Source organism: Trichomycterus rosablanca, chromosome 12 (assembly GCF_030014385.1).
Source record: "Trichomycterus rosablanca isolate fTriRos1 chromosome 12, fTriRos1.hap1, whole genome shotgun sequence".
In the NCBI taxonomy this organism is placed as follows: Eukaryota; Metazoa; Chordata; class Actinopteri; order Siluriformes; family Trichomycteridae; genus Trichomycterus; species Trichomycterus rosablanca.
The window spans coordinates 2,093,940-2,115,736 of NC_085999.1; the positions used below are offsets into that span (position 1 = coordinate 2,093,940).

General features: G+C 47.1%; 1 protein-coding gene across 3 annotated transcripts in view; it reads left to right on the plus strand.

The window, feature by feature from the left end:
• hdac4 (histone deacetylase 4) overlaps positions 1-21,797 on the plus strand; it is a 180,701-nt gene that overhangs the window by 120,333 nt on the left and 38,571 nt on the right. For 2 of the 3 annotated variants that reach the window (XM_063006540.1, XM_063006542.1), the window contains 6 exons: positions 6,077-6,286; positions 9,051-9,240; positions 11,915-12,048; positions 14,422-14,524; positions 16,689-16,735; positions 21,428-21,535. In XM_063006540.1, the coding sequence (XP_062862610.1) occupies positions 6,077-6,286; positions 9,051-9,240; positions 11,915-12,048; positions 14,422-14,524; positions 16,689-16,735; positions 21,428-21,535 (792 nt within the window). The remainder of the gene's footprint in view (positions 1-6,076; positions 6,287-9,050; positions 9,241-11,914; positions 12,049-14,421; positions 14,525-16,688; positions 16,736-21,427; positions 21,536-21,797) is intronic. The other variant, XM_063006541.1, reaches the window with a different exon arrangement.

A 21,797-nucleotide genomic window follows, 5' to 3' on the forward strand; every position in this document is an offset into this window, starting at 1 on the left:
CACACACACACACACACTTGCTCTCTCTCTCCTGTGTGTGTGTTATAACGCATTACGGAGGAGTGTCATTAGTCGTCCTTCGGGATTCGGACACCCACACACACACACACACACACACACACACACACACACACAGACAGTATAGCAGATCGTGGACGTCTCCCCCCCAGCTGGAGGACGTTCTCCTTGGCCGAACACCCCTGTTCCAGGAAGCGCTGGTGTTTGCAGGCCGCTCTGCAGATGTTTGAGGAATTTCCACTGTTTACATACAGATAGCAGCTGCAGCTCGGGTTCCGTACCGAATAGATACGGCTAGATCGGCTGATCAGTTCACATCTATTACATCAAAATTCCCTCGACAGATATAGAACCACCAATAATTATTTACATCAAGAAAAAAGGGCAAACTAAACAGAACACCAAAAAACTACACCCAAATACCGCCCAAATACCGCTTTAAACCAAGGGCGACGTGTAGACCGAGTCATTTACACAGGGTGCAGAATCGGCCACGCCACAAATACCTGGAAAAATCTGTTAAACACATACTACGATAAAACATATTACGATATAGAACGCCCCAAATACACCGAGTACACACGCCTGAAACCATAGAAGGAATTCTTACACACTTTTATACACACTTGGATGGTGTTTAGGCATGCCAGGATGGTCTTTAGGCATGGTGTTTAGGACGCCGGGATTGTGTTTATGCACGCCAGAATGGTCTTTAGGCATGTTGGGATGGTGTTTTTAGGACGCAGGATGGTCTTTAGGCACGTCTGGATGGTGTTTACGCACGTCGGAATAGTCTTTAGGCACGTTGGGATGGTGTTTAGGACGCCGGGATGGTGTTTATGCACGTTGGGATGGTCTTTAGGCACGTTGGGATGGTATTTGGGACTCCAGGATGGTGTTTACACACACCGGGATGGTGTTTAGGCTCACCGGGATGTTTTGAGGAGGCCGATGTGGTGTTTAGGCTTGCCAGAATTGTCTTTAGGCACGTTGGGATGGTGTTTAGGCCTGCCGGGATGTTTTTTAGGAGGCTGGGATGGTGTTTAGACTCAATGGGATGTTTTTTTGGCTTGTTGGGATGGTGTTTAGGACGTCGGGATGGTGTTTAGGCACATTGGGATGGTGTTTAGGACGTCGGGATGGTGTTTAGGCACACCAGGATGGTGTTTACGCACGCCGGAATGGTCTTTAGGCACGTTGGGATGGTGTTTAGGACACCGAGATAATCTTTGGGCACGACGGGATGGTGTTTAGGATGCCGGGATGGTGTTTAGGACGCCGGGATGGTGTTCATGCACGCTGGGATGGTGTTTAGGCACGTTGGAATGGTCTTTAGGCACACCGGGATGGTGTTTAGGCTCACCAGGATGTTTTGAGGAGGCCGGGAGGGTGTTTAGGCTCACCGGGATGATTTTTACGCATGCCAGAATGGTCTTTAGGCACGTTGGGATGGTGTTTAGGACACCGAGATAGTCTTTGGGCACGACGGGATGGTGTTTAGGATGCCGGGATGGTGTTTAGGATGCCGGGATGGTGTTCATGCATGCTGGGATGGTGTTTAGGCACGTTGGAATGGTCTTTAGGCACACCGGGATGGTGTTTAGGCTCACCAGGATGTTTTGAGGAGGCCGGGAGGGTGTTTAGGCTCACCGGGATGATTTTTACGCATGCCAGAATGGTCTTTAGGCACGTTGGGATGGTGTTTAGGCTCAATGGAATGGTGTTTAGGACGCCGGGATAGTCTTTAGGCACGCCGGTATGGTTTTAGGAGGCCGGGATGGTGTTTAGGATGCCGGGATGGTCTTTAGGCACGCCGGGATGTGTTTAGACACTGAGCTGAGATTTGCCACCCTGGATAAATGCAGTAAGATACAACTGGGATTTAAACCGTAACCCTGTCTGACCAGATAGAACCAGTGGCTTTACAGCAGTATTTACATATTTCTTGCACCGTTTCCTGACCCTTTGTTAGCAAGACGTTCGAATGTCACCCACGGTCGAGATGAAATGACCCCCCTCGCCCCGCCCGACGCTCCACTTTCTTTGGCGATGTACACAGAGGATAATCAGCGCTTACACATGCATTAAGCCGTGCTGCGTTCCCTCGTAAATATGAGTGAGAGCGTGGAACGGTGCAACAGGAGAGAGAGAGAGAGAGTGTGTGAGAGCGAGTGTGTGAGAGAGCGAGAGAGAGGGAAGAGAAAAGAAAATGAAAACAGCCCGGCTTGTTTGGAGAACAGAGGACAGGGATGTGAGGCCATTGCCAAGCACTCTGACGTCAATGATGTTCCCCTGGCTCGGAGCCACGGCGCTGTGCCGCTGCCAGAGTTGGCTCAGGTTCCAGTGTTTGTGTGTGTGTGTGTGTGTGTGTGTGTGTGTGTGTGTGTGTGTGTGTGTGTGTTTGGTATCGCTCTGGTGACTGAGCAGGAGGCAGTTTGCTCCAGAATACAGAGCTGAAGATGACGTCCGTGTACTTTTGGTGGTTCGAATTTAATTTCAAATAACGCGTTTTTATAGTTTCACAAACGTTTATATACACCGATCAGCCATAACATTAAAACCACCTCCTTGTTTCTACACTCACTGTTTATTTTATCAGCTCCACTTACCATATAGAAGCACTTTGTAGTTCTACAATTACTGACTGTAGTCCATCTGTTTCTCTACATGCTTTGTTACCCGCTTTCATGCTGTTCTTCAATGGTCAGGTATTACCACAGAGCAGGTATTATTTAGGTGGTGGATCATTCTCAGCACTGCAGTGACACTGACATGGTGGTGGTGTGCTAGTGTGTGTTGTGCTGGTATGAGTGGATCAGACACAGCAGCGCTGCTGGAGTTTTTAAATACCGTGTCCACTCACTGTCCACTCTATTAGACACTCCTACCTAGTCGGTCCACCTTGTAGATGTAAAGTCAGAGACGATCGCTCATCTATTGCTGCTGTTTGAGTTGGTCATCTTCTAGACCTTCATCAGTGGTCACAGGACGCTGCCCACGGGGCGCTGCTGGCTGGACGTTTTTGGTTGGTGGACTATTCTCAGTCCAGCAGTGACAGTGAGGTGTTTAAAAAGTCCAGCAGCGCTGCTGTGTCTGATCCACTCATACCAGCACAACACACACTAACACACCACCACCATGTCAGTGTCACTGCAGTGCTGAGAATCATCCACCACCTAAATAATACCTGCTCTGTGGTGGTCCTGTGGGGGTCCTGACCATTGAAAAACGTATGTATATAGATCTCAGCTCTGTGACCGGTTGGCTGGGTGCCCCCTAGTGGGCACAATCGTCAGTACAGACAGTGCAGCAGACAAAATCGGACGCTAGTCTGCTGGGTGGGAACAGACGGGACTAAAAAAAAAAAAGGGGGCAGGGTCTTCAACGCTGTGTAAGGACCCTGGTTAGTAGCTCGAGGTGCCTGTACAGAAGTGGGGGAACACAGCCACAGACTTTAGTTGCCAATCGTGTCTGCTAGGGGCGCCCAGCCGACCGGTAGCAGAGCTGAATATCCTGCTGCACTCGTCTCTTTATCATTTTTAACTGTGACATGTTATGTTATGTTATGTATGTAAGTGTAAAAACAGTTGTAGCCTAGTGGTTAAGGTACTTGACTAGTAATCAGAAGGTTGCTGGTTCAAGCCCCACCACTGCCCAAGTTTGCTGCTTCTGTTGGGCCCTTGAGCAAGGCCCTTAACCCGCAATTGCTCAGACTCTATACTGTTATTGTAATAGAAATCGATTGACCAAAAGTACCCGGAGTTTTCGTACATCCAGTTTCCTCTTGTACTTTCTCTCCTGCTCTGATCTGGTTTGTTTTGATCTGAATGTTCTCAGTGCAGAATGTGTGTGTGTGTGTGTGTGTGTGTGTGTGTGTTGTTTTGAGATCGTATTGCCGTACCGTGTGTGTCTAACATGCTTTCTCACGGTCCCGGGCGGGTGCAGCTCCTGCGGTGCGTTCCACCTTCGTGCTCTTCAGTAATAGATCCTCTCATTTTGGGAGTGACCGCTGATCCATCTTCATCTCTCGGCTGCTCCCATCAGGGGGCGCCACAGCGGATCGTTCGTTCCCGTCTTGCCCTGTTCTGAACTGAACGTCCTGCTTCATCACACCGACCATCTGCTCGTCCTTGTTGGCGCATCCATAAACCTCCTCAGGATCGTTCTGATATAACTCTCATTCCTTTTCTGCACATGCTCAGATCATCCCAGTCTCACGTCGCTCACTTTGCCTCCAAAATCAGCAGCTCCAGACCTGTAGCCAACGGTCCATTTGTGGCCCGTAACAGTAAAGTAACAGTAAATCTGACTTTATTCCAGGACACAAGCTCATACTGTGGTTCATGATAGTCCACTCAGCTTATGCCAAGTTCCCACTACAAGACTTTCAAGTCGTCAGGTCGCTGTACAGCTCACACCGATCAGTGATAGGGCGAGCTTCTCTGGTCTCCCAAACTACGAGGGGTTTAACTATACTACGTCCAAAAATCTACGTCAACAAGAAGCGAGCGATCAAAGCTGTTTGTGCGCTGATGTGCAGCGTAAAAGCAAAGAGGAAAAAATAAATGAATCCGAGTTGATTTGGCTACGCGACCAGCGGGGGGCGTCTGTTCTGTTCTGTAGTGAGTTGGAGGTTAATAAATATTTTTTGCAATGCAGCGTGGGCATTATGTTTTGTCGAGAACGATAAGGTCAGAAATGTTGTAAAACGTGTGTGTGTGCCGATGTATTCTGATTAGGGCTGTCAAACGATTACAATTTTTAATCGCGATTAATCTCAGAATTTCATATAGTTAATCGCGATTAATCGCATTAAATAAAATCTGTGTAAATGTTACAGAAAACAAGGTTTTTTAAGTGAAATGTTACCATTAAAATGGTGAACACATTTTATGCTAAATGTACTGATGTTAAAAACTGCTGGGACAAGAGAAAACTGTAAGGGAGTTTTATTCTCTCACATACTAGGCAGTAATACTATCCAGCAGAGACCCTTGACTTCGTATAAATGTCAGATTGTAGGTTAGAATTTCTCCATCAGCAAACATTGTAGATCAGCGGTGCTTTAGGTGGGATAAGGCGTCGTTATTGTAACAGACTTTTCTGTGCTTGTATCGTGACAATGGTTTGATGGACGTTTCTACACGAAGTGAGTGTGTTTTGACCCTTTGGGGCTTCCATAGTTCATGGACTAACGTGCTTGACTCCGGTATTCAGTGCCGTAACAGTTAATAAAGTGTTTTGCTCCCGACAACTTGTGAATATACCGTGTATTTATTTCTTTATTATGCAAGTGCATCCCTACGACGCTCAGTTATATTATTTTAACAAACCGCAAATGAACAACGGTGGCAAGTCCGACGTTAAAACGTTTGTTCTACCGGTCAAGTCTCAACATGAACTAGAATTTGCGTTAACGGCACTATTTTTTTTAATCGCGTTAAATTGAGATTGCGTTAATGCGTTATTATCGCGTTAACTTCGACAGCCCTAATTCTGATACAACTTTTACAACTCCTCCCCTGCCAGTTGGCCGCTCGGATCGAGTTGTTGAGCAGTTCACACACGGCAATCGAGAGCCGAGGTTCAAAAATCGTGTCGTGTTATTAGAACTGCATTTGTTTGTCATTTTAAAAAAAAATTATAGCTTGATTTGTTGATTGCTGTCTTTTTAAATTGAGGTTTTAATAGAAAAGGACAGATAATAATAACGCCAGGGTCTGTTTAGTCTTATTGATCCTAATTATTAGATAATCAATGAAGTACTTTTTTTAAATATGTTGGGTCCACCCCGCATTAAATAACTTTTTATCTCTACTTCAATGAATGAAATCATTTATTTTCTATATAAAAATGTCTTTGTTTTGTGTTTACTCAAATTGCTTTGGATTATATTACATTTCATTTGAATCTCTGAAGCAATTAGGTGAAATACATTTGCAAACCTTGTGACCGTATACGATCACATCAGTGGGTTAACGGCTCCTCTCGAGGACCCAAAATTGGCGATCGTGGTCACCGGCGCCCCGTCGTGATTCTTTTCTCTCCGCCCCGACAGATCATGGCGGCTAAGCCCAGCGAGCCCGGCCGGCAGCACGAGAGTCACCCGGAGGAGACGGAGGAGGAGCTGAGGGAGCACCAGGCCCTGAACGACCCGGCGGAGGGCCTGCTGTGTGGGATCACCATCAAACAGGAGCCCCCTGACCTGCTGGAGGAGGAACTGCAGCAGCGGGAGAGGCTGGCCGAGCACGAGCTGCTTTTCAGACAGGTAAGGACACGCGGTACTGACCGCTGCACTGGTTATTAAAGCTTTACCTACCATATGATGAAATCTGTGAGTATACAAGTACTGACTGTAGCCTATCTGTTGCTCTGTACACTTTATATCTTATGTTTTCTATTCATCGATCAAGAAACCCTGTAGGTATGAGCTTTAGTGCATGAGGTGCAGCAGTGTTGGGATTTTTAAACCCTCCCAAACTCACAGCCTCTATTAGATTTACATTTACGTCTTTGGCATTTAGCAGACGCTTTTGGGGCGGCGCGGTGGGTCTGTGGGTAGCACCGTCGCCTCACAGCAAGATGGTCCTGGGTTCGATAACCAGGCGGGGCGGTCCGGGTCCTTTCTGTGCTGAGTTTGCATGTTCTCCCCGTGTCTAGGGTCCAGGGTGTTACTGTGTGCCTTGCGCCCATTGAAAAAGCTCAAGGCACACAGTATACAGTAACAGTATACTAAACTATCTAAGCAATTGAGGGCATTGCTCAAGGGCCCAACAGTGCCAACCTGGCAGTGGTGGGGCTTGAACCAGCGTCCTTTCGATTAGTAGTCCAGTACACACACACCTTGTTAGTGTTGTGTTTGGGTGGAGCGCTGACAAGGTCCCAACAACACTGCTGTACCTGCTACACTGACATGTCAGCATCCGAACATCCAGCCAATGGGGTTCTTACAGGGTTCCAAATTCGATAGATCAGTGGTGCACACGGGGTTGGCAAAGCGGCCAGAGCGACAGTCAGTCCGTGTATACCCCACAAACTTCATCTGTATGCCAGGTGTAGCTTATAAAACATCAGTGTACCTAATAAAGTGCTCGCTAGGACGGTGTGCGGTAGTCGTAAGTGTAAGACGTGTAAAATGTGCTCGGCCGGTGTCTGCTGTTTAAAAGTGCAGGGGCGTAAATCAGTTCTTGGCTTGTGTTTATGAGAGATTCAGACACCCACACAGTCACGCCGGGCGCTACAGTCTCGAGCGCTGGCCCAGGCCGTGTTTACGGAAGGAAAGACGGAGGCGCTTCTTTCGGGAGACGTCGTCCGACTCTGCTGCGTCTCCTTTAAACACACCGTAAGGGCAGTTGTAGCTCAGCCTGCAGTGTTAAAGTTATACACTAGTAATCGAGAGGTCGCTGGTTTAAACCCTAGCACTGCCAGGTTGCCACTGTTGGACCCCTGTTGGGCCTGCCTGGGGATCGAACCCAGGACCTTCTTGCTACCCACCGAGCCATCGTGTTGCCCTACCCTGTCCTAATAGCGCAGTTGGAGCCTAGCGGTTAAGGTACTGGACTACTGGACTGCCCTTAACCCTCAAAGCTTTTCAATGCGCGCAAGGCACACAGTAACTCCACCACAGAGCAGGTATTATTTAGGTGGTGGATGATTCTCAGCACTGCAGTGACACTGACATGGTGGTGGTGTGTTAGTGTGTGTTGTGCTGGTATGAGTGGATCAGACACAGCAGCGCTGCTGGAGTTTTTAAACACCGTGTCCACTCACTGTCCACTCTATTAGACGCGCCTACCTAGTCGGTCCACCTTGTAGATGTGAAGTCAGAGACGATCGCTCATCTATCGCTGCTGTTTGAGTCGCTCATCTTCTAGACCTTCATCAGTGCCGCTCATACCAGCACAACACACACTAACACACCACCACCATGTCAGTGTCACTGCAGTGCTGAGAATCATCCACCACCCAAATAATAGCTGCTCTGTGGGGGTCCTGTGGGGGTCCTGACCATTGAAGAACAGCATGAAAGGGGGGTAACAAAGCATGTAGAGAAACAGATGGACTACAGTCAGTCATTGTAGAACTACAAAGTGCTTCTATATGGTAAGTGGAGCTGATAAAATGGACAGTGAGTGTAGAAGGAGGTGGTTTTAATGTTATGGCTGATCGGTGTACAGTGTAATTCTGGGAAATTGATCATTATTGTATGTTATTTTCCAGGCTGTTATATGTACCGTACTGTACAGAATCGCAGAATAAACAATTACTAGATCAAGTGCGCTTTCTCTCAACCTCTCATAAGTGTCATTGTGAGAAGCCTTATAAATAAATAAATAAAAATAATAATAATAATAAATATATAAAATAAAATTTTAAACTTAAGATTATAATTGTACGTCTTGTTGTTGAGAACCACATTACTGAGTATTTGGCGCCACCTCCTGGTGGCTGTTTGCAACAGCAGGACAATTCTGGTATCGCCTCACAGCAAGAAGGGCCGGGGTTCGATTCAACGGCCGGACAGCCAGGGTCCTTTCTGTGTGGAGTGTGGAGTTTGCATGTTCTCCCCGTGTCTGTGTGGGTTTCCTCCCATAGTCCAAAGACGTGCAGTCTGGTTAATCTGAGATACTAGAAATTGCCCTGTGTGTGTGTGTGTGTGTGTTTGTGTGTGTGTGTGCCCTGTGATGAACTTGGGACCTATTCGGGGAGTTTCTTGCCTTTCACCCAATGAATCAAACCCACTGTGACCCTAAATGAATGAATGAATGATTGGTGTGCTAGCTCACTTCTGATGGAATTCAGGGTTGGACTCTCGAGCCGTGCTATCAGCCAGTCAGGCGTCTACATGCCTACATCATTGGCTATATCTGAGGGCAAGATTTGTCACAGGCACTGTATCCTAAATGATATGTGTTGCTGCATCGTGGGCAGTGATTCCCGGGGAAACCGGACCCACCGCGGCCCTGACCAGGATAAACAGTCGGTAAAACATAACAATATAATATAAGTGTGTTTTTTTTCTTATCTTCGAGCAGCAGGCTCTCCTGTTGGAACAGCAGAGGATCCATCAGCTGAGAAACTACCAGGCGTCGATGGAGGCCGCCGGGATGCCGGTCACCTTGCCAGGGCACCGCCCGCTCTCCAGGACCCAGTCCTCTCCAGCCTCAGCCACGTTCCCCATCGTGGTGCAGGAGCCTCCACACAAGCCGCGCTTCACCACAGGTTGGCACCGTCACCATCACCGCTTCGGTTGCACTTACGTTCAGTAATGCCATCCAAACAGACGGGATTACACATTGTCGGGTGCCACCTTGTGGTGGTGGTGGAAATACCATTCAGGTGGAAGTTTGTAAGTCTGTGTGTTGCTTTACGAGGAGTGTGTAGGTCTGTAAGTGGGTATTTATGGATATGGATATGGATATGTAGGTGGGCAGGTGCTAGGTTGGCGCAGCAGTCTTAGATATCAGTGGTGCTGTCAGCCAGCCGGGCATCTACACAGACATGATTGGATATGTCTGGGAGGAAGGGGGAGCAAAGTTCTGCAGTGGAATTTCCAGTGGAAGTGGGGTCCATAGGTCCATAAGTGGTTCTTTATATGCACGGATGCATTTGTAGGTGGGCGGTGCACTAGTGTGGCGCAGCAGTCTTATGGTAGCCCACCACCTCTGGTTTGAATCTACGTAGGCATTGCTGTCTGCCAGTAGGGCATCTACACAGACATACAGTGTATCACAAAAGTGAGTACACCCCTCACATTTCTGCAGATATTTAAGTATATCTTTTCATGGGACAACACTGACAAAATGACACTTTGACACAATGAAAAGTAGTCTGTGTGCAGCTTATATAACAGTGTACATTTATTCTTCCCTCAAAATAACTCAATATACAGCCATTAATGTCTAAACCACCGGCAACAAAAGTGAGTACACCCCTAAGAGACTACACCCCTAAATGTCCAAATTGAGCACTGCTTGTCATTTTCCCTCCAAAATGTCATGTGATTTGTTAGTGTTACTAGGTCTCAGGTGTGCATAGGGAGCAGGTGTGTTCAATTTAGTAGTACAGCTCTCACACTCTCTCATACTGGTCACTGAAAGTTCCAACATGGCACCTCATGGCAAAGAACTCTCTGAGGATCTTAAAAGACGAATTGTTGCGCTACATGAAGATGGCCAAGGCTACAAGAAGATTGCCAACACCCTGAAACTGAGCTGCAGCACAGTGGCCAAGATCATCCAGCGTTTTAAAAGAGCAGGGTCCACTCAGAACAGACCTCGCGTTGGTCGTCCAAAGAAGCTGAGTGCACGTGCTCAGCGTCACATCCAACTGCTGTCTTTGAAAGATAGGCGCAGGAGTGCTGTCAGCATTGCTGCAGAGATTGAAAAGGCGGGGGGTCAGCCTGTCAGTGCTCAGACCATACGCCGCACACTACATCAAATTGGTCTGCATGGCTGTCACCCCAGAAGGAAGCCTCTTCTGAAGTCTCTACACAAGAAAGCCCGCAAACAGTTTGCTGAAGACATGTCAACAAAGGACATGGATTACTGGAACCATGTCCTATGGTCTGATGAGACCAAGATTAATTTGTTTGGTTCAGATGGTCTCAAGCATGTGTGGCGGCAATCAGGTGAGGAGTACAAAGATAAGTGTGTCATGCCTACAGTCAAGCATGGTGGTGGGAATGCCATGGTCTGGGGCTTCATGAGTGCAGCAGGTGTTGGGGAGTTACATTTCATTGAGGGACACATGAACTCCAATATGTTCTGTGAAATACTGAAGCAGAGCATGATCCCCTCCCTCCGGAAACTGGGTCGCAGGGCAGTGTTCCAGCATGATAATGACCCCAAACACACCTCTAAGACGACCACTGCTTTATTGAAGAGGCTGAGGGTAAAGGTGATGGACTGGCCAAGCATGTCTCCAGACCTAAACCCAATAGAACATCTTTGGGGCATCCTCAAGCGGAAGGTGGAGGAGTGCAAAGTCTCGAATATCCGCCAGCTCCGTGATGTCGTCATGGAGGAGTGGAAAAGCATTGCAGTGGCAACCTGTGAAGCTCTGGTAAACTCCATGCCCAGGAGAGTTAAGGCAGTTCTGGGAAATAATGGTGGCCACACAAAATATTGACACTTCAGGAACTTTCACTAAGGGGTGTACTCACTTTTGTTGCCGGTGGTTTAGACATTAATGGCTGTATATTGAGTTATTTTGAGGAAAGAATAAATTTACACTGTTATATAAGCTGCACACAGACTACTTTTCATTGTGTCAAAGTGTCATTTTGTCAGTGTTGTCCCATGAAAAGATATACTTAAATATCTGCAGAAATGTGAGGGGTGTACTCACTTCTGTGATACACTGTATGTCTTGTGGGGCAGAATCCTACAATGCATTGGCACCTTGTCCAGGGAATTTCCATTGGACCAGGACCTGCTGCAACCCTGACCAGGATAAAGCAGCTAATGAAACTGAAATGTTGGTGGGTTTGTAAGAGTGTGTGTTTCTTTACGAGGAGTGTGTAGGTCTATAAGTGGGTATTTATGTACATGTGTATGGATATGTACAGTAGGTGGGCAGGGGCTAGGTTGGCGCAGCAGTCTTACACCAACCCCGGGTTTGAATATCAGTGGTGCTATCAGCCTGCCGGGCATCCTGCAATGACATTGCACCCTGATTCTCCAGGCCTGTAAGCGGTTCTTCACGTACACGGTTGTGTATTTAGGTTTGCTGGCGCCAGGGTGTGGCATCGGTCTATTACGCCAGCCCAGAGGGTGCCATCAGCCAGCTAGTGGAACAGGACCTGCCACGACCCTGACCAGGATGAAGCGGTTGATATAAATGGACGGCGACAGTGATGATGGATTTCTCTCTGAACGTCCGTTTGTGCTCGCAGGGCTCGTGTACGACACGCTCATGCTGAAGCACCAGTGCATGTGTGGCAACACCAACACCCACCCGGAGCACGCCGGGCGAATTCAGAGTATCTGGTCCAGACTGCAGGAGACGGGACTGCGCGGCCAGTGTGAGGTACAGAGACCACACCCGAAACACACACCCGAAACACACCCGAAACATAAACACTGCTCGGGACACTTATACAGTATTATTCGAGTATTGAGTATTGAATCCGTGCCTGTAGGGACTGCAGTATTTATTATTGATCCCTAGAGGGCGCTGTTAAGCCGTGTACAATCAATATATACAAGCACTTCAAAGCAAGACTGTAATTACAATATATTCGGTGTCAGCATGGTCCACCAATATTCAAATATGCTCCAACCCCCAGAAGCGGTGGGACTTGAACCAGTGACCTTCTGATCGCTAGTCCAGTACCTTAATCTCTGAGCTACCTTAAGGTTTCCTCATAACTGCTGCTGTTACGAAAACAATCATTTTGAGGAGTGAGGTGAGCAAGTTGTGGTAGCTCATGGGATTAGTAATCAGAAGGTTGCCGGCTCAAGCCCCACCACTGCCAGGGTGCTGCTGTTGGACCACTGAGCAAGGCCCTTAACCCTCAATTGCTTAAACTGTATTTGGGTAAAAGCATCTGCTAAATGCCACAAATGTAAATATAATGAGCCTCACATCTGCTTTTTGGGGCAAGTCATAGCCTAGTGGTTAAGGTGCTGGACTAGTAATCAGAAGGTTGCAGGTTCAAGCCCCACCACTTCCAGGTTGTCACCTGATCAGGGCCCTAACGCTCAATTGCTCAGACTGTATACTATCACAGTATTGTAAGTCAGGGCACTGTACTGTGAGTCTGTAGCCTAGTGGTTAAGGTACTGGACTAGTGATCAGAAGGTTGCTAGTTCAAGCCCCACCACTGCCGGGTTGCTGCTGTTGGGCCCCTGAGCAAGGCCCTAATGCTCAATTGCTTAGACTGTATCATGTATGCTGTCACAGTACTGTAAGTCTGTAGCCTAGTGGTTAAGGTACTGGACTAGAAGTCAGAAGGTCGCTAGTTCAAGCCCCCCCACTGCCAGGTTGCTGCAAGGCCCTTAACCCTAAATTGCTCAGACTGTATGATGTCTCAGGACTGTAAGTCGCTTTGGATGAAGGCGTCTGATGTAGGATAAGGCTTGGTTAGCGTTAGCACACCTGCGGCGCTCATTCCTCAGCGCTAGCATCATCCAGATCGTTGAGATGTTCCACCCAGACCTCAGTTAAACATCTCAGTGTCTGATCTCTCCCACTCTGCTTCTTCTCCTCTCCGCTTAATGCTCACTTGCATCACAGCCGCTAGAACCGGTCGCGTAGCTGCCGTCTCTGTTTTCCTACAAACAAACAAGTAAACAGACACAGCCGGCTTCCCCCCCCCAACCCTCCCGAACCTCCTGCACAGCCCCCCCCCCTCACTCACGGCAGAGTATGGGAAGCGGGTGTACTCAGCTCTTTGTGAGATTGTTTATTGTCCTGGGAGATGGAAACACACAATTAGGCCTCAATTAAAGGCAGTCAGGACTTTAATACCCCCTAATCTACAGCAGGGGGGCCCTTAAATACGGCCACAGCCGGGCCCCGGGGGGCCTCTTAGATAAAGCGCACCTTCAGAGAACCTGAGAACGAGTACGAGCCGCGGTGCTGCTGCAGGTGTCGGTGGGACTTTCACACACACACACACACACACACACACACACACACACACAGGTGAGCAGCGCTGCCTCCTCGGAGAACCTTTAAACCCCTCACAGCCTGGGCTGTGGGATGAATTGGAACCCTGATTATGCACCAGGACTTCTCGTAGAACCTCACAAACAATCGTGTTCCCCCTACGCTGACTGAGGAGAGCCGAGGCTATCACACACACACATACACACACACACCTTGTTGACCGTCCTCCCTCAGGCACAGCCGTTTGTGCCACGTGTGGACGCCCAGCAAGGTCGATAGCACCGGCTTGGAATGGAATCAGACTTGCAGCTTGAGATGTCAGGTGTTGTATGGCTAGTGCTTCAGACCGCCGCGCCACCCGAGCACCTTATGCTTTATAACAGAACGGGCAGAAATTCCCACAGACACGGTACAAAGTTTTATAATAAATAAATACATCAATTAATAACTGTAGTTTTAGGCTGTTAGAAATCCAAAACTACATATTAATGCGCATTGGTTTGGAATGGGCTGTTTGGCAAGTTCATGCTCAGTTCAAGACCCTGGTCAGGGTCTAGGTGGGTCTGAATCATTGGGTCGAAATGTAGTAAACACGCACACACACACGCGCGCACACACACACACACTTAGGGCAGTTTTACTAGCTCCAAGTGACCTGACTGCTCATATTTGGACTGCTCTCAGAGGAGACCCACACAGACACAGGGAGAACATGCAAACTACACACACACACACACACACACACACACACACCTGACCTGTCTTCTTGCTTGTGTTCTGTGTACGCAGTGTGTCCGGGGCAGGAAGGCGACCCTGGAGGAGCTGCAGACGGTCCACTCCGAACCTCACGTCCTTCTCTACGGGACCAACCCTCTGAGACTCAAACTGGACAGTAAGACACGCTACACACACACCGTGTTAATCATTCCCTGTGTGTGTGTGTGTGTGTGTGTGTGTGTGTACCCACACCCTCATCCTCACACACGCCACTTCCACACTAATAACCCCACTCTCCCATCCCCCCCCGAGCTTGTTTTCCCGAACAACTGCGTTTCCCCCCCGGATTGGCTTTCATCAACGCCGGTTGTGATTCGAATGCGCCCCAGAGCTGTCCGTCAAGGCACCTTTGTGCCCGGGAGGCCGACACACACACACACACACTCTCACACACTCTCTCACACACACACACACTCTCTCTCACACACACACACTTTTCCATGACTTCAGCTGGCCTGCAGTTTAGCATCGTTTCAGCTTTGAGCTTTCATTCTGCGATTACACACTCCTCACACACACACACACACACACACACACTCTGATACCCGAGGTAAGAGCTCTGTAGGAGAGGGCAGCGGGGCTACCTGCACGCCAGTCACAATACGAATCGGCAGGAGGGCGGCACTCGTGTTACCATCTCAATGAAACTGGTAATGAAACTGGTAATGTGGAGGACCTCTGGGGTTGAGAAGTACAAAGGTGGATGAAAAAGGATCGAGTCTCAAGTTTTAAGTTAAAAATCCGTCTGAAATATGTACGCCAGGTTTAAATAGGGTTAAAATTGCCCAATTATTCAAGATCCCAGCTCTGCTGTGCTAGCGTATTTCACCGCTGCGCATCGTGAATGGGTGATTCTTCAATTGCGGGCTCTTTTTACCATCTTAACTTAATAATAATTTAGTTTTAATGATGTCAAGATAATGCTTACATGCTTTAGAGCAAAGACTTAATGGTGGCTACAATTGAGCTTATATAGAATTTTAATATTTCATATTTATTTGCGAAGTGGCAGCGAAATGTCATCATGTGTTGGTAATGACGTGTTGCGGTAATGACAATTTTTACTTTTTTAAAGAAAAAAACTAGCTAGGCCATGGATTTGCTACAGCTAGTCAACAGCTAGTACAAGATGCACTTTAAATAAATATAAATAATGTGTAAATTTTTTTTTTTCTTTGGTGAAGTACTGTCGTACTGATGTAAATGGTAATGAATAAATCTACTCTATGATCAGGAGGAATACGTGATTAAATTACTCACATTTCCAGACATTAAAATGTCAATCTGCTCTCATGGCTGGCATGTGCTTCCTTGTGAGTCTTTGTTACCATGGTTACAACATAAACAAGTGTCACCTTCAAATGATTCCCTACAGAAACCGTACACTGCTGCGGTATTGACGATAATGCCGGGGACAGTAATATATTGCTCAAAAATATGCACAGGTTGTACAAATATGAAAAAAAAATTACATTTTGTTTCTTTTTAAGTTATTATAAAACTCATATTGTGATTTTTATAATGAATTGATGACTTTTTAGCATTTTATTAGAGCAGAGAAGTTTTAAAGTCTGGGTTGGGGACGAGGCCAAAGTAGCAAAATATTGATGTTTAAATCATCATAAAAAATGGAAATCATCATTATTTTGGTATGTAATTTTTTTTAGTGATGCAATGAGTGATCTTTTTAATACCTAAAATATTTGTTTTGTAATAAAGTATTTTTAACACAGATTTATAACTTAGGGACGTAAAAGTTCCCCCAATTGAAGAATCACCCGAATATGTTTTTACAGGATAAACGTTATATAAAAAAGTGTGAATTTAAAATCAGGACGTCGAAATAAAATCAAGTTTGGGAAGAAAAAGTCGATTCACCTGAGCGCTCTAATTTTTTTGAGCTAATAATGAGCATTAATGTAGTAATAAAATAGTTAGTAATGGCATTGACAGCCAAAAAAAAAGCCTAAAAAAGCTGTTGGATCACTTTAGCTTGACCCACTGTGTCGTGTCACCAGGGGTCATTTTTTTTCTACGAGATTAACCGTGTACAAACGTCCAGGACATTCTCTCCTCGTCTGGACGCATCAGTACTCCACAGTACTCCTTGCTGGTTCAATCACCATTATGAATTTAAAACCAGGACGTCAAAATTAAATCCTTATAAATGCACTTTGGGACGATAAATGTAAACATCAGTACAGAGCTGATCATCTCCTCTCTCTCTCTCTCTTCTGTCTCTCTCTTCTCTCTCTCTCTCTCTATTTCTTTCTTTGCAGGCTCTGTGACACCCATGTTCGTGAGGTTACCCTGTGGGGGCATCGGGGTAAGTTTCTCTCTCTCTTTTCTTATTCCTGGGTCTAAATAATGGGACTGTTTGTTCTCCTTTGAGCCCCACACCACACCCCCCACCCCTGAAAGTCCAGCGGCAACGAAAACTGTTGCTGTGCTTTCCGTCGTGCAGGTAATTGTGTCCAGATGTTTTCTATAAACAAGCCGGGTGCAGCAAATACGGAGGGGTGTGTGTGTGTGTGTGTGTGTGTGTGTGTGTGTGTGTGTGTGTGTGTGTGCATGTGGGCACACGTATGTGAAAACGCTTTGAGTACAGAAGGTGTGTGTGTGTGTGTGTGTGTGTGTGAGAGTTGCACTCTATTGTATGCACTCCATATTTTAAACACATACTGACTGAATGCACGACAAACTCTATCAATATCAAGGTCTCAGTTTCTTTGGAATGGTTGGCCGGCAGACTCTTGGTGCAACGTAAACCATAAGCCATAACATTAAAACCACCTCCTTGTTTCTACCCTCACTGTCCATTTCATCAGCTCCACTTACCATATAGGAGCACTTTGTAGTTCTACAATTACTGACTGTAGTCCATCTGTTACTCTGCATGCTTTGTTACCCCCCTTTCATGCTGTTCTTCAATGGTCAGGACCCCCACAGGACCCCCACAGAGCAGGTATTATTTAGGTGGTGGATGATTCTCAGCACTGCAGTGACACTGACATGGTGGTGGTGTGTTAGTGTGTGTTGTGCTGGTATGAGTGGATTTAAATACCGTGTCCACTCACTGTCCACTCTATTAGACACTCCTACCTAGTTGGTCCACCTTGTAGATGTAAAGTCAGAGACGATCGCTCATCTATTGCTGCTGGTTGAGTCGGTCATCTTCTAGACCTTCATCAGTGGTCACAGGACGCTGCCCACGGGGCGCTGTTGGCTGGATATTTTTGGTTGGTGGACTATTCTCAGTCCAGCAGCGCTGCTGTGTCTGATCCACTCATGCCAGCACAACACACACTAACACACCACCACCATGTTAGTGTCACTGCAGTGCTGAGAATGATCCACCACCTAAATAATACCTGCTCTGTGGTGGTCCTGTGGGGGTCCTGACCATTGAAGAACAGCATGAAAGGAGGCGAACAAAGCATGTAGAGAAACAGATGGACTACAGTCAGTAATTGTAGAACTACAAAGTGCTTCTATATGGTAAGTGAAGCTGATAAAATGGACAGTGAGTGTAGAAACAAGGAGGTGGTTTTAATGTTATGGCTGGTTGGTGTATATTCAGATGTAACTGCTGCTCTCTTCTGTTTTATTACTCGAGTCGTGTTACTTTCATCATCTCACCAGCATAGGCGCGTCCGGGGCGCATTAATGCCTCGTGACAGTGTGATGGCAGCGCTGGATTAATGAAGGTGTGTATTTGATGTGGCTTGGGATGGGGGGGGGTGCAGCGTACCCCCAGCAGCCCTGTTAGCCGGCTGATGGATTGCAGGCGGGCCCGGCGGGGTGCTGCGGTGGACTCGGCGCGGCTCGGTGAGAAACAGAAGGTCTCTGGACTCTTTTATGGAAATGAAACAAAATTGTTGTCTTCCTGCGTCTCCGCGGCTAGCCGCCGCTCTGAAAATTAGCCTGTCAGAATCGCGAGAGGCTGCCTTTCTTCATTCCAACCCCCCCCCCCCCCCCCCCCCCCCCGCGCCCGCCCGAAACGATCCTCGTCCCGGACCAGATCTCCGCCCGTTAGGAGGCGCAGGGTTTGGTGCCTGCGTTTGCTCAAACGTCCTGGACATTCCCGCCTCGTCGGGACGCATCGGTACTCCTCAGTAGATCTTTTTCTCTCTATTTCTGGTTAAAATACTGGATTAGTGATCAGAAGGTTGCTGGTTCAATCCCTAGTACCAACAAGGCCTGAGCAAGGCCCATAAACCTCAAGTATCTTTATTATTATAAACATTATTATTATTATTAATTACTTATATTAAAGTATCAAGCATATATTTGGTGGTTATATTTGGTGCTTATACTGGATTAGTGATCAGAAGGTTGCTAGTTCAATCCCCAGTACCAACAAGTCCTGAGCAAGGCCCTTAAACCTCAAGTAACTTTATATTTATTAATCTTAGTATTATTATTATTATTATTATTATTAATTTCCTATATTAAAGTATCAAGCATATATTTGGTGTTTATACTGAAGTAGTGATCAGAAGGTTGCTGGTTCATCCCCCAGTACCAACAAGACCAGAGCAAGGCCCTTAAACCTCAAGTATCTTTATTATTATTACCTCTATTATTACTAGACATTTGTAGCCTAGTGGTTAAGGTACTGAACTAGTAATTAGAAGGTTGCTGGTTCAAGCCCAACCACTGCTGTTGGGCCCTTGAGCAAGGCCCTTAACCCTCAATTGCTCAGACTGTATACTGTCATTGTACTGTAAGCCGCTTTGGATAAAGGCGTCTGTTAAATGCCAAAAATGGTTTTGATGTTGCACTAGTGATCAGATTATTATTATTATTATTGATATGTATTAATATTTATCTATATTTAAGTATTAAGATGCAGTGATGGTTTAAAATACTTAATGTTCATACTGGACTAGTGATCACAAGGTTGCTGGTCTCCTTCCAGTCCATCACAGGGCTTTGACCAGTCCTCTGACCAGTCCTCCCCCATCCACACAGCCAGTCATGTCTGTGTAAACGTCTGGATGACCGATAGCTAATAGATTCAAACCCGAATCTAAGCAATAGTGGTATAGCGAAGCGCTCCCCAACCTTTTCTGCACCACGGACCGGTTTCATATAAGATATAATTTCACGGACCGGCGGGGGGATTTAAAATGGGGGGCGCTGGAGCCTATCCCAGCTTTTCAATGGGCGCAAGGCACACAGTAACACCCTGGACGGGGCGCCAGTCCATCGCTGGGCACACACACACATACACACATATACACATACTCATTCCCCTATAGGGCAATTCAGTGTCTCCAGTTAACTTGACTGCATGTTTTTGGACTGTGGGAGGAAACCGGAGCCCCCGGAGGAAACCCACGCAGACACGGGGAGAACATGCAAACTCCGCACAGAAAGGACCCGGACCGCCCCGCCTGGGGATCGAACCCAGGACCTTCTTGCTGTGAGGGGACAGTGCTACCCACCGTGCCGCCCAACTCGGGTAACTGAGGCACCGTGATAAGTCCACTTGAAGTTCATTGTGTGTGTGTGTGTGTGTGTGTGTGTGTGTGTGTGTGTGTGTGTGTGTGTGTGAGTGCCCACTTTCTCAGTCGCTACGTGTGAGTTCATGGTCCAGGGCCAGGCGAGAGTAATTGCAGGACAGGCGTGCACTGGAATAATGAGCACTGATGAATGAGTGTACTCTCTGTCCACTCTTGGATGACACACACACACACACACACACTCACACACACACACACACACTCACACACACACACACACTCACACTCACACACACACAGAGCTTTGCTGTGTAGTGTTTACCTTTCACAACAGTGAATGAATACAATCTGACCTGCCAGAAAAGCTTGTCTCTGTGTAATATTGACTCTGTGTGTGTGTGTGTGTGTGTGTGTGTGTGTGTGTGCGCGCGCGCATTCTTGTGTTTATGTTTGCATGTTTGTTGACATCAGTGAAAGGACCGCCCCTCTCCACCTATCAGCAATTTTAATGGTGGCACAGTGGGTAGCAGTACTGGAAGTCTCTTTGGATATAAAGTGTCTGCATGTTATCAGCTCCACTTACCATATAGAAGCACTTTGTAGTTCTACAATTACTGACTGTAGTCCATCTGTTTCTCTACATGCTTTGTTTCCCCCTTTCATGCTGTTCTTCAAATGGTCAGGACCCCCACAGGACCACCACAGAGCAGGTATTATTTAGGTGGTGGATCATTCTCAGTACTGCAGTGACACTGACATGGTGGTGGTGTGTTAGTGTGTGTTGTGCTGGTATGAGTGGATCAGACACAGCAGCGCTGCTGGACTGAGAATAGTCCACCAACCACAAATATCCAGCCAACAGCGCCCCGTGGGCAGCGTCCTGTGAGCACTGATGAAGGTCTAGAAGATGACCGACTGAAACAGCAGCAATAGATGAGCGATCGTCTCTGACTTTACATCTACAAGGTGGACCGACTAGGTAGGAGTGTCTAATAGAGTGGACAGTGAGTGGACACGGTATTTAAAAACTCCAGCACAACACACACTAACACACCACCACCATGTCAGTGTCACTGCAGTGCTGAGAATCATCCACCACCTAAATAATACCTGCTCTGTGGTGGTCCTGTGGGGGTCCCAACAAAGAATACAGAGAAACAGATGGACCACAGTCAGTAATTGTAGAACTACAAAGTGCTTCTATATGGTAAGTGGAGCTGATAAAATGGCGAGTGTTGACATGTGAGAAACAACAACGGAGCGAAAGTTTACAGACCTCGATGTGTAAGCAAAGTCCACATGCGACTGTTAGGTGCAACTTTCGGGCAGATCTGTTTAGTCGGAGCAAACGTTCACGACCTCTTAATGAATAACACAAAACCAGTGTGGCCAAAATAAATAAATAAATATATATCCTTTCTGATATTAGAATGTTGTGGATTAGCAGGATTGATCAGCTGAACCTGGATGTACCTCAGTCTGAAGGAACTGATCACTTTACTTTTATTAAAACACTGTCCGGTATTTATGCATCGTTTGTGTTTGGACAGGTGGACAACGACACTATCTGGAATGAGATTCACTCGTCCAGTGCGGCTCGCTTGGCCGTGGGATCTGTGGTGGAGCTGGTGTTTAAGGTGGCGTCCGGAGAACTGAAGGTAGGACCAGGTCTCGCCCGTACACACAGCTCTACAGATACGGGTCTGTCTTAAAACCAAGGATTCTAATAAGACACGGAACTCCAGTTCAAAACTCTGTCTGAGCGCCATCTAGCGGGCATAATTGGCAGTGCCTGCAGCGGACACGTCTCAGCTAGGGCGGGATGACCGGATTATGTGGGTGGGGTCTTTAAATGCTGTGTAAGGACCCTGATTAGCGGATAGAAGCACCTGTGCAGAGTGCATGGGTGAAAAGGGTTCC